At 42.3% G+C, this 14047-nt stretch overlaps 1 protein-coding gene across 1 annotated transcript; it reads right to left on the bottom strand.

The window, feature by feature from the left end:
• Positions 1-3951: 3951 nt before the first annotated feature.
• On the bottom strand, positions 3952-4943 carry LOC124292450. Its single transcript, XM_046729534.1, has 2 exons — positions 4754-4943; positions 3952-4551 (listed from the first exon to the last, which is right to left on the bottom strand). The coding sequence occupies exons 1-2, from the start codon at positions 4910-4912 to the stop codon at positions 3952-3954; spliced, it is 759 nt and encodes a 252-aa protein (XP_046585490.1). The 5' UTR covers positions 4913-4943.
• Between the last annotated feature and the right edge of the window lie 9104 nt (positions 4944-14047).

Raw genomic sequence — 14047 nt, 5'->3', positions numbered from 1 at the left:
TTGTATTGTACAGTAGTTGAGTCAAGTGTTAATTGACACAAATAGCTTATTGTGCACATTGTAGAAATGCAAACTATCATAAATGTATTGAACGTATCACGATCACTCATGAGTATGTTATTCAGATCATGGTGACCTCTGGTGACGTTGTTGTATAATTGTTGTTGTATAATTTGTATATATATATACACAACCTACTTTATCTGACCTCGTACACCTGAAACATAGTGTATCGAATAGGTCCAACACGGAACTGAACCAAAACATCTAATGTCATTATGGTATGAATTGCTTAAATTCCTCAAACCGGTCTTTGAGGTAATAACAGAAGTGTATATAGTTTTAGTTTCCTGATCATGAATCAGTTATTGTCATTCTGATGCAAATACCCCAAACCCAAAAAGATCAGATCCAGATCAGTTGATCACACTGATTGCTAATTACCTAGAATAAACAAGAAGTGGCCCACACGCAGGTGTCTCATAAATTATCTGATACAGGTGAAAGGACGGTCAAATACACACTCTCCCAAATAATTAGCCATTACGAGTATTTACTTCTGGGAACCATTTCCCCTCCCACTTGAAGTTGTTTACAGGAGAAAACAACATCATTTGAAGAAAGTCCATATTGAATTATCCAAAGATGGTGTCTAATCATTTTCAATTAAGACATTTCTGGTAGTGAAATGAAAATTTCTGCCAGAAATTTCTGCGGGAAAAGAAAATTCTGCCAGAAATTTCTGCGGTAAAAAAAAAATCTGCCAGAAATTTCTGCGGAAAAAATTAATTCTGCCAGTAATTTCTGCAGAAATGCATTTTCAGAGCCCATTTGTGAGCTTATGAACACGTGAGCGCACTGGCACATGAACTTTTTGGGTTCATCTCCTCGAGATCTTTCCAATGATATAAATTATGTCTTTGTAGCTCGCTTCCTTCTGTGTGTCAAGTTAGGACTCGCTGGCCATTCCTAAGTTGTCCCACCCGGCCTTATGTGTTTGAATCCCACAGTGCATTGGTCGCGATCACTAGTCTCTCAACCCGTGGACCTGCACAAATGTGTCAAGTTTTAACGCCATCCGTGTTTCTTATCACCAGCCTTAACCAGCAAGAGTGAGTGAGTGAGTTTAGTTTTACGCTGCACTCAGCTATATGGCGGCGGTCTGTAAATAATCGAGTCTCGACCGGACAATCCAGTGATCAACAGCCTGAGCATCGATCTGCGCAATTGGGAACCGATGACATGTGTCAACCAAGTCAGCGATCCTGACCACCCGATCCCGTTATAGTCACCTCTTACAAGCATGGGTTACTGACTAACCCGGACCTTCACGGGTCTTAACCAGCAAGAGGGCGGTGGGGTAGCCTATAGAGGTTAAAGCGTTCGCTCGTCACGCCGATGACCCGGGTTCGATTCCCCACATGGGTACAATATGTGAAGCCCATTTCTGGTGCCCCCACCGTGATATTGCTGGAATATTGCTAAAAGCGGCGTAAAACTAAACTCACTCACTAACCAACAAGAAAGGGGCGGGTAAAAATGAATAAAAAATATTATTTTCCACTGATTCATATAGCATTAAGTTATTTTTATTGAGATGATGATGTATACATCTGTGAATGAAATAAGCACCACCCTGTATTTTTACCAATTAATTTGTCTGAAATGAAATTCTAACTCTTTCCAAAAATAACCTTTAGACTTTGATAGAGCAAGCATTTAACATTTCAAAACAAGAAAACATCATTGAAATTACCATGTACTTTAATTAGGATAATTACCTATATTTAAAACGTGTTTTTCTGTCCTAAAACAAGTTACCTTATTTTGAAATATCTAATAATGTGGACTTCTTTTAGGGTTTTTTTCAATTAGCAATCTGAATTGTTGGGAAAAAGTCTGAATCTTTGACATTAGGGTTCTCCCTGATTGTGCACCATTAGAGCTTTCTTGGTGTGTACATGTCATCTTGGTATATAACAGAATTGTTATTTTCAGTCCAAACTTATTTATTTATTTATTTAATTGTGTAGTCTGAGCAGGAGGGGAATAGTTATTTTGGGTAAAAATTCAGTCCCATCACATTTTCATCAACATGTTCTTTCATAAAGAATAGAAAAGGTTATGGTATTTGTAAAACTGTCAATGAATAAAGCTTCTTTAACTTACTACATATTAATTCATTTGATTCACTTTTCTGTAGCATTCCATCTTATTTTCAAAATAGGGTGGTGCTTAATTAATGCACGGGTGTATAGATCAAGTCGCTTGGCTACGGAACCAATTTATATAAAAATAGATGAAGAAGGATCCATCGCATCTGTTTTGTGACGAGTATACATGGGTAAGGGCATTCTTTTACCCCGTCAGGGCATAATGTTTCTCACCGACGAGGGACATTGAGATTTGAAATCGTTGCATTATTTGTCGTCGGATGGTGAGGTAGCCTCGTGGTAAAAACACCAAAGACCGGGTTGGAATTCCCACATACATACATCAAGTGGAGATTTATCGGAACGTATACCCTGGAGGTTATCGAAGAAGACAGGACACGTGAAGATCCGGGTTAGAATTGGTCGTCAGTGACCCATCCTTGTCGTAAGAGGCGACTAACGGGATCGTGTGGTCAGGCTCGCAGACTTGGTTGACTCATGTCATCGTATCCCAAATGAGTAGGGGGCAGTGGGGTAGCCTAGTGGTTAAAGCGTTGGCTCGTCACGCCGAAGACCCGGGTTCGAATCCCCACATGGGTACAATGTGTGAAGCCCATTTCTGGTGTCCCCGCCGTGATGTTGCTGGAATATTGCTAAAAGCGGCGTAAAACCATACTCAGTCAGTCAGTCAGCCAAATGAGTAGATCGATGCTCATGATGTAGATCACTGGATAGTCTCGTCCAGACTCGATAATTTACAGACCGCTGCCATATAGCTGGAATATTGTTGAGTGCGGCGTTAAACAAGCACCCACTGAGACAGCATGCACAAAGGCTACAGTCACAAACAACAGGGGGCGGTGGGGTAGCCTGGTGGTTAACTCGTCACTCTAAAGACCCGGGTTCGATTCCTATAAAATGTGTGAAGCACATTTCAGGTGTCCGCCGTCGTGATATTGCTGGAATATTGGTGGTGTGTGGTTCTGTGCATAGAGCTCAGGTCACAAATCAGGTGAAGTTAAGCAACGTTGAGCTCGGAGAGTCAATGGATGGGTGACCGTGTTTGGCAGCTTGACTCCTGAGAGTTTCTAGGACTTCATTCCTGGCCTCAAAACGAAGCACATGTGACACATGTGGTCTCACCTTAGGCAAGTTTGTTAAGAAATTGCCTCTCTTCACCCAGCAGGAAATGGGTACCCGGTGCGATAAGTCATGTGACTATAACCTTCTCGCGCCTCTCAGGCAGCTTGGGTTATCCGGGGTCATCATAATCAGATTGTAGCGCTTTGAGCATGCCCCTCCGTGGTGTGGAATTCAGTGCATTACAAATGCCCATATTTTTATTATCAAGGTTGATAAAAGCGGCGTAAAACCTAACTCACTCACTCACTCACGACAAACAACAGTCGTCGACTCCAACACCAATTTCCCACTCGATATTTTCAAATTTAATTGTTAGGACACCCTATATCGCCCTCAACACACATGAAGGCGTGTGGATTAAAGACCATTCCCTGAACCCTCATTCATTTTACTATCAAGAAGATGCCATCAAAACGTAATTGTTAAACCACACCTGTACAATAAACATGTAGCAGTTATAATACACCTGTAAAAGGCAGGTCATGGAAAACCCCACCCATATCCCCTTCAACTTGTCGCGAACACACCTGTGTGACGTCACAATCTGGTGAACGCTACGGGTAGGTTTGTGATTGATATCGATCATGGAAGTATAACGGTAAATGAATTAACATGAAACTGGTTGCTGTGTAAGGTGATCTCAGGGGATAATAGATTATCGAGGTGATGGTATATCAGTGATGCATATGTCCATATGCATATTAAATATGTCAGTTATGTATGTTATACATGTCGGGAAACCCCAGTTATTCCGGAAACTCTTCCTTCCGCCCTTTTCACAGTTAAGAGGACATTCCTTGTAAATTACAATACTTTTATAACGATCTGACAGATATAATGAACCTGGTGTAAATTTTAGGTCCTGACTAAGACAACCCCTCGCCATCTTGAGGTCCTGACTAAGACAACCCCTCGCCATCTTGAGGTCCTGACTATCACAATCCCTCGCCATCTTCAGGTCCTGATTATCACAATCCCTCGCCATCTTCAGGTCCTGATTATCACAATCCTTCGCCATCTTCAGGTCCTGATTATCACAATCCCTCGCCATCTTCAGGTCCTGATTATCACAATCCCTCGCCATCTTCAGGTCCTGATTATCACAATCCCTCGCCATCTTCAGGTCCTGATTATCACAATCCCTCGCCATCTTGATGTCCTGATTATCACAGTCCCTCGCCATCTTCAGGTCCTGATTATCACAATCCCTCGCCATCTTGATGTCCTGATTATCACAATCCCTCGCCATCTTGATGTCCTGATTATCACAGTCCCTCGCCATCTTGATGTCCTGATTGTCACAATCCCTCGCCATCTTGAGGTCCTGATTATCACAATCCCGCCATCTTGAGGTCCTGATCTTGATGTCCTGATTATCACAGTCCCTTGCCATCTTGATGTCCTGATTATCACAATCCCTCTCTTGACCATCTTGATGTCCTGATTGCCATCTTGATGTCCTGATTATCACAATCCCTCGCCATCTTGATGTCCTGATTATCACAATCCCTCACCATCTTGATGTCCTGATTATCACAATCCCTCGCCATCTTGAGGTCCTGATTATCACAATCCCTCGCCATCTTGAGGTCCTGATTATCACAATCCCTCGCCATCTTGAGGTTCTGATTATCACAATCCCTCGCCATCTTGGGGTTCTGATTATCACAATCGCTCACCATCTTGATGTCCTGATTATCACAATCCCTCGCCATCTTGAGGTCCTGACTATCACAATCCCTCGCCATCTTGATGTCCTGATTATCACAATCCCTTACTGCATTGAGTTGTTCAGTCCATGCCCGTGTCCGGATTATAGCAATCCCTGGCTAAACTCATGTCCTGGTTATATGTCCTGTTTATAATGAGGTACTGGTTACAACAAGCTACTGTATTGAAATCCTGTTTGCAACGGTCCACGGCGAAATGAGGTTCTGATTATAACAAGACCTGGCTAGACCCTGAAGCAAACATATCCAAGAGAGCCCACGCAAGTTAAGAAAAAGTGGCAAGTCTACATTTCCACAGCTCCTGAAAATGAAGAAAGTCTCAGGTCTCCTCTTCATTATATTATAACAAATTTTTTACTATGAACTTTTTTTCTGTAAATTATGTTCATTTCAGGGACTAGTTTTTAGTCTACTTATTCCCGAATATATTTAGAAGTACTAGTTATGACTGGCCCTGGCTAGTTTTGAAATCCTGAAATGCCTGCATCTGTAAAAGGCCGCCTCTATAAAAATGTTTACCAGTAATAAGGATACATAACCATATCTTAAGTACACAATTCTGCCGTCAGTACACACGCATTAACACGCTGGTATACTTGCTTCAAATCGCGGAATATCTACCCAATTTCCATGCATCAAATATGATCCAGTGTCATGTAGTTTCTTTAAAAATTAAAAAATGAATTTGAACGTAGCAGGCAACAACGAATTCAACATGGTTAAACCAGTCCATTGAAAAGCAAACGCCAATGTCACCACATGACGTCGTACATTAACATGATATTAATACAAGATAACTCATATGTGTCGAGGCGAAGGGTTGGCAATACAAACTCAAATAGGCTCTTAACATATCAAACCTTCTATCCCTCATCTTCGATTACATACAGCTTAATTTTCAAAGAGCACGATTGTGCTTGATAGCTTTACGTCAAGGACAGAGCAACCTTGGCTGCTCATTTCGGTACAAATGGACTGCGTTGTTAGTTATTCCGGGTACATTGTTCACATAATGTTAACTTTAAAATAAAATATAAACGTATCTTTGGAATTTTACGACAGTTTAATATCCTGCTCCGGTGTTTGTAATTCTTAGGAGGCCGGATGCTCTGAAGTCGGGATTCAGAGAATAGCGCCCGAATATGAACGGGTGTGCGAGATATTAGTATCATTACGGCGGGAACATAAAAATAGAGTGAATGAAAAGAAAATCCTTACTTGATTGTTTTTAGGATTGTATATTAAGGAGAGTTGTAGTGAGTGAGTGTGAGTGAGTTTAGTTTTACGCCGCTCTTACCAGTATTCCAGAAATATCAGGACGGGGGTTGCCTGCATGAAACGGACTTTACGCACTGTTCCCATGTGGGGAATCGAACCCGGGTCGTAAGCGTGACGAGCGAACTCTTTAACCACTATGCTACGCCACCGCCCCATAAAAATAAACATCAGAGACATATCAAAGAGTATTCTAACTCAGGCACCCGTAAAGGTCCGGGTGAGAATGAACCTTCAGTAACCCATGCTTGTCGTAAGAGGCGACTAACGGGATCGGGTGGTCAGGCTCGCTGGCTTGGTTGTCACATGTCATCGGTTCCCAATTGCGTAGATCGATGCTCATCCTGTTTATCACTGGATTGTCTGGTCCAGATTCGATTATTTACAGATCGCCGCCATATAGCTGGAATATTGCTAAGTGCGGCGTAAAACTAAACTCACTCACCCACTCTCACTCCGGCCGTAATGAGTAAGAGTATGAGTATGGTAAGTCATACAAGCCATTATCTCGACGGAGGCACCAGCTAGACCCCATTGTACTCATTTGGGGAATCGAACCAGGGTGTTTTGCGTTAAAGAGCAAACGCATCAGCGACTAACATAAAATGTATAGCTCTCAAGAAATTCAAATAATGCCATACGTCATGCCGTCCAATACTCGTCCTGCCATATATAGCAACATTCAACCCATGCGAGGAATTGAACCCGGGACTTCGGCGTGACTGACGAGCGCTTCAGCCACTAGGCTACCAAACCGCCCCTTACACGATCCACTAACAGACAGCACAGTGTGTGAGAATGAGATCATGATTTACAATTGTCGCAGATAGTTCAATGATAAGGATAGATACGCGTGAAACAAAGATATATATTTCGATATTTTCATTGTGTGACTAGCTGTGGGGTAGCCTAGAGGTTAAAGCGTTGGCTCGTCACGCCGAAGATCCGGGTTCGATTCCCAACATGGGTACACTGTGTGAAGCCCATTTCCGGTCACCCGACGTGATATTGCTGGAATATCGCTAAAAGCGGCGTAAAACGATACCCACTCACTCTTGTTTTGACGTTGTGTGGAGAGTCGGTATGAAGCGTTTTCTCTTTACAATAGACAGCTATTTATGTTCTCTACTTAGCGCAGAAAAAGTGTTGTTTAATGACCGGAATTAACTTGCATGCATTGCTAAATAGAGCGAGTCTAACACCAAAGCATGCAGCAACACAGTGCTTGTCAAAGACATTAAGTGACCCGTAGATCCATGGCGACGGTTTGGGGATGTGTATTTACATGAGCTAAGTAAACGTAAAGGTTCATTGCGCAGCTATAGCAGGCATACCGGGACCCTGTCTAACTGCGTGTACTCTGGGAAGTATGAGAGTACAAAAGGGGAGTAGTTGATATTACCATGAGAATAAAATGCGGTTAACGCAACAGCGAATGTATTGTAACAACGTTTAACAATGTTCAAACGTTCTGGAATTCCCCGACAGGTGGGAAGGTGTTGCGTCAAATAAGAACATATGTATATATGAAACACACTTGGAATTCTTCTTTGACGTTCGTGCGTGCGTACCTGCGTGCGTGTGCGTGTTTGTGTGTATGTGATATAACGACGGCCCGTAAATAATCGCGTCTGGACCAGATAATCCAGTGATTGACATCTTGAGCATCGATCTATGCAGTTGGGATACGATGACATGTATCAAACCTAGTCATTTTCTGTTCATCAGTTCTATTTCTCTTCACTGTACTTCTATTCTAGCGGGATGAAAAACCCTGAACCATTCCCGAATCCCAACTACAGTTAGAGAATATTTATCCTGATGTTACCCTTAGAGGTGCATCTGACCCTACCGGGTACCCAGTTACTGCTTGGTGAACAAAAGTACATTTCGATCAAAGCCACTTGCTTTTGAGATACCACACGATTCCTAATATGGGAGCATGTGTCAAAGCTATTTGTGTTGTCCCGAGTAGCAGCTGTCTTGCTGGGACATTGACAAAAGGCATCAAACTAACTTTATCCCGCTCACAGTCACAGCCTAGGTAAACGCCAGTTTGGAATTTTCTTCGCAAAAACGGATAACTGTAACTCATTTAATGTTTTGATTGTATATTTTTGACAACATCTCCAACTTTACCTGAGCAAAGACATTCCTTCCCAAACTCAGAATGGAACCCAGGAAATGGTCTCAAAACGCAACCTGATCTTGGAGATGGTACGGTGTTCTCCATGTTTTTCATGCAACTCATGCACGTGCTGTTCACAAGGACCAGCCCTATAAAATGCACCCCCAAACCTGGTTAAAACATTCACATTAGCGGGATGCCGCGACTCACGACAGCTCAGAGGAACCAGGCGCTAGGAAGACTTGAAGCTGGCCACACTGCACAAGCCGTTGCCAATCACTTCCAGGTCAACGTTCGGATCATCCACGGGCTGCAGCAACGTTTCCGGGCAACCAACACCACAAATGATCACCCCCGTACTGGCAGACAAAGGGTAACCACAAGACGACAAGACCGCCGTGTTCTGCGACAGGACGTACAGAATCCCTTCAAGCAGGCATCCGAAACAGCACGCCAGACAGTGGGAACACACGAAAGACCAATCAGTACTGATACAGTACGCCGACGTCTAAACAGCGGGAACCTCCATTGCCGTAGACCTTACCGTGGACCTATCCTCACCCCTCGTCATCTGCGTGAACGTCTACAGTTTGCCCTACAACACCAAAACTGGCGATACAGGCAATGGAGAACTGTTCTGTTCACAGATGAGAGTCGGTTCTGCGTATCAACTGCAGATGGCAGAACAAGAATATGGCGACGACGTGGCCAGCGTTACTCAGACCAATGTGTTATGGAAAGAGACTCATGGGAGGTGCAAACATCATGGTATGAGGTGGAATAGGCCTGAACCAGAGAGTGGGTCCTGTGGTGTTCCAGAACCTTGGTCCAGGGAGAGGAGGCGGCATCAGGGCGGTGCGCTACATCGACCAAGCTCTCAGACCCCACGTCATACCACATTTCGCACGTCACCGGAACAACATTTTCCAGCATAACGCCCGGGCCCATACTGCCAGAGCTACACGGGACTTCCTACAGCAGAACGGTGTCAACATTATGCAGTGGCCAGCCCTTAGTCCTGATTTAAACCAAATTGAACATCTTTGGGATGAAATTCAGAGGAGACTGAATAATGTCATACCACGCCGAACACAGCCGATTTATTGCGCCAGATCTTTCTCAGAGTGTGGTTCAAGGTGCCAATGGCCTTCATCAATCGATTGGTGCACTCCAGTTTGCTGCAGTTTTTGCCGCTCGTGGTGGTCACACTGAAGTCAAGAGTCTGAATGGACTGCAAACGTTCACGTAATGTCTTGAAATTGTGCTGAGTTATTCATTGATGTGTCAAGATATTGTACACAAAAAATGTTCTTGATCCGCTTATTATGTCCATTTCTGTAATGATTTGACTACAGTGCCTATCTAAATTTGAATTCGTAAAGACGTTTACTTTGCTGCTGAGTATATATGTACGAGCACTACCCGATACTTTTGTTACAATCATACGCCTATTGCGATGGTATTCTGTGCAGATTTCCCTGTAATTGCATGGGTTATCTAATATTGTGTCAAACATAGAACGTATCTGCCATAGCATTGACGCAGTAGATCAAAGGGGAAGGCGTAGGGGCTTTAAGGGAGATAACTCTTATCATAGCCTGGTTAAGGTGTGAGGTTTGGTAGTCGTATAACACTCAAGGTGAGGTGAAATGGGTTTAACGTCGTACTTGAGAATATTGCGCTCATATGACGACGTGCATGCGTGTGTATGTGCGGCTGCTTGTACTTAAGCTGGTTTTATAGTGCTAGTTCACTGAGATACCATGCCGCAGTGAAGCATGAATACCCCACTCAGACACATTACACTGACTCCGAGCCGACCAGTCCTTGTTGTACCCATAAATGCCGAGCGCCAGGCAAAGACCAACAAGTACCACATTTTAACGTCTTTTGGTTTGACGCGGCCGGGGATCGAACCCGCGACCTTCCGCTCTCCGGGCGGACGCTCTAACCACTACACCACGGAGACGGTCCATAACGCTCAAGGCGAAAACGGGGTATTGACCATTGGGGTAGTGAGTATCCGCATAGTTTTCACTGTTTATTGAAACTATCGATATTCGATAACCAGTTTAGTGTTGGTTTCAACAATCGATATTTTGAACCTATCTGGTACTGTAATCGCACCTGTGGATATTCCAATAAGAAGTGATTGTTCTATGACACCTTTGAGCCCTGCATGGATTGTCTTGTCGGCTTGATCAATGGCAGAGGAAGTAACGAGGATCAAACGCTGTCACTTAATTGAGTCTGGTTGATTTCTATTCAACGCTAGGGGTGGGTATTGCAGAGAATTTTCATATTGCGATATATTGCGATGCGAAAGCATGTATTGCGATATGTATTGCAATATATTGCATGAAGTATTTTTAAACAAAAAACTACTTATAATCGAGTTAATTCTTGATTTATAGAGCAAAAACACAACTAAACACTAGGCTTGATTAAGCTGTAATAACAACTTTTAATCATGATAAAATAAAAATGTGAATAATATTTGGCACAAATGAAACAAGGACATATCCGAAGATTTCCGAGTGTTACGAAGTTTTCCGAATGCAAGTCAAAATACCGGTTTTCGATCAGCGTATCGCAATACGTATCGTTTTCATGTCTGAACCGGTAAATAACGGTAAACCGGTTATATTGCGCAGCCCTATTCAACGCCACAGTATCTCATACATGACGACGTATAACTAACTGACTCCAGTCCAGAAATAAAGAGTGGTTTGTGTTTGTTGTTTAACACACCAGTTATATTCCTGTTCTGGGTGATCTAGGTTAGCTGGCTGGCTGGTTTGTTGTTTAACGCCGCACTCATCAATTTTCCAGCTATATATGGCGGCGGTGTGTAAATACTCGAGTCTGGACCAGACAACCCAGTGATCAACAGCATGAGCATCGATCTACGCAACATGGATACGAACACATGTATCAACCAAGTCAGCGAGCCTGACAACCCGATCCCGTTAGTCGTAACTTACGACAAGTATGGTTGCTGAAGACCAATTCTAACCCGGACCTCCACGGGTCTTATTACCGTCGTACAATACATTGACACACAACCAAGTCACCGATTCTGATCACCGATTCAGGTAGTTCATATGAATAAACTCGTAATCCAGCCAAGTCCTACATCGAGCACACCTTGGTATAGTGCAAAGTCGTCTAGTTATATGCTGGACTACGATTCAGGGGGTCGTCTCGTACGACAAGGTTGTTTTTTGACTTTTCTAACCCGCAATCCCAATGGGGTACTTCTTTTTGGTGCACCACATCCTTTTTGGACACCATCTTGGCACAAAATCTCTCTCGCTGTGAGTAATTAATATGGACTGATATTTTTAGCACCATATCAGTAAATATATATGCAGAGTCAAACTAAGTGAGTGTGGTTTGAACTACATGTCTTATGTGCGCGCGCACTCCAAATCCTCCCCAATTCTCCAAAAACCTGGATCCGCCTCTGCTTGCAGACTCAAAATGATTGCTGACGAATGAGACTATGTCGGGAATGATTCCACGGTGTCGAATAAAGTTCCCTACCTCAAAGCGATCTTAGAGTTAAGGCGATCGAAACTCACCTGAATTAACACAGACTGTCGACAATCGCAGCGCTGAGATCACTTTGCGAACGCCGCCCAGTATTTTGTAGACTTGCACAAGTCTATAAGGTTATAATTCAAAGTTTAAGTGAAAATGTCTAAAAAATAAAAAATAACAGACTGGGGTCCTTCTAGGTTTGCCTCTTCGAAGGATAGAATTACTATACATCCATGGACTCAGCATTCAGTACAGCCTTGGAGCAAGGCTATAAGTATTTTGATACCTGGCCATTTGTCTGCCAGTTCCAAGCATGAATCCGTCGTCGTGATGTTATAGCTGGGGTGTCGTGACGTCGTTGTGACCCTATTCGCTGTCACGGATGATGGCCGGGTCATACACCGCCCGGCTGCAAAGTTACGTATCAATTTACATCAAACAGAACACCTATACGCGACATGTGCAGGTATGAAAACCCAGGGAAGAAGCACATCCAGAGTCTGTTTGAAACTCCATGCATCGAGGGTTTGATTTCAGTTTACATAGCACAACAATGCTTAAATAAATACTTTATTTGTTTGGCGATGCGCCGAGTTCATGGCCCTATATCTTGAACTACTCATGATGATTTCCAAGAAACTTGTACTAAGGCTTGTGAATTTTGTTTTCATAATAAGTGAAAGAAAGATTATGTGTGTGCTAAGCACGTTCAAAGTTTATCAATACAAGCACATTGACTTACTGGCGGGTTTGAAATGAAAATATTTAAGGATTATCTCTTATCCAGTTACATTTATAGATATAGTACTTTATCCTGAATGTTTGACATCCTATTTTTTTATCTACTGACGCAACAGTTAAGATAGCTAAGCATGACACGGCTTTTCAACAAACTATGAAAGGTATATATATAGTTCGTTGTTCAAATTGCAAAACATGGCATGTCTTTTCAACACTATATATATATCAAAACTGTCGGTAACGTTTGTAAGAACCTTTCGAAAAAAAACCCCAAAGACACTTGTGATTCAGGTATTTTTTGCATAACATATATGATTTAATTTTTTTTCGAATGAGTAAATACGAATACATTTCTATAGATTGATTCGAATGTTTTGTGTTTTTTTTTCAATTTTTATTAAAAGGATAAAAGACGTATAAAAGGTGAACTTCGTTCCTTGGACCACATGTTCAATGCAGCATTGACGGGTGCACATTAACAAATAATGCCATAAATGACCTATATTTACAAATAGCACAAGAAAAAGGGCGAGATGTACCTTTGAGACTTGAAGGTAAACTGGAATAGTGTACAAGACAAACTACCCGTGAAGATCCGGGTAAGAATTGGTCTTCAGCAACCCATACTTGTCGTAAAATGCGGCTAACGGGATCGGGTTGTCGGGCTCGCTGACTTGGTTGATACATGTCATCGTATCCCAATATTGCGTAGATCGATGCTCATGCTGCTGATCACTGGATTGTCTGGTCCACACTAAGTTATTTACAGACCGCCGTCATATAGCTGGAATATTGCTGAGTGCGGCGTAAAACAACAAACCAACCAACAAGACAAATGCACTGAATACTGTCACTTACACTTGATCTACACTCTTAAAGGGGGGTCTGCTATTGAGAATGATGTTTAAGTTAAAACAAAATTATTCGTAAAACAATTCTATAACTGCTGAAAAATGTGTACAGTTTCTTTCTTGTATCCATTTATTTTCATGCAGTTTGATAAAATTTCTGTGAAATCTTCATTCGTTGTGTTTTTGAAGGAAATGTCCGTTCCATATGTAATTTATGTATCAATCATAATTTTTTAATATATATTTTGACATTTGGGTAATTGGTCTAAGTTGTTTTTATCTATTAGATACGTTTTGTACTTTTATTGTAATTCCTGCGTATGATATGCGACACAAATGTCCATGGTAAATTTATGTGGTATGTAGCACAAATAGACCAATACGTACCAATGACCCAGTTATAGCTTCGCATACCGATGACCGAAAACGCGCGAAACGGCGCGTGTTGACAGTCATCCAATCAAAACACGGGAAAGTAATATT

Source organism: Haliotis rubra, unplaced genomic scaffold, assembly GCF_003918875.1.
Source record: "Haliotis rubra isolate DU_JTF1 unplaced genomic scaffold, ASM391887v1 Scf518, whole genome shotgun sequence".
Lineage (NCBI taxonomy): Eukaryota > Metazoa > Mollusca > Gastropoda > Lepetellida > Haliotidae > Haliotis > Haliotis rubra.
The sequence above is the reverse complement of the archived record's forward strand: the minus strand, read 5'-3'. Positions and strand labels throughout refer to the sequence as shown.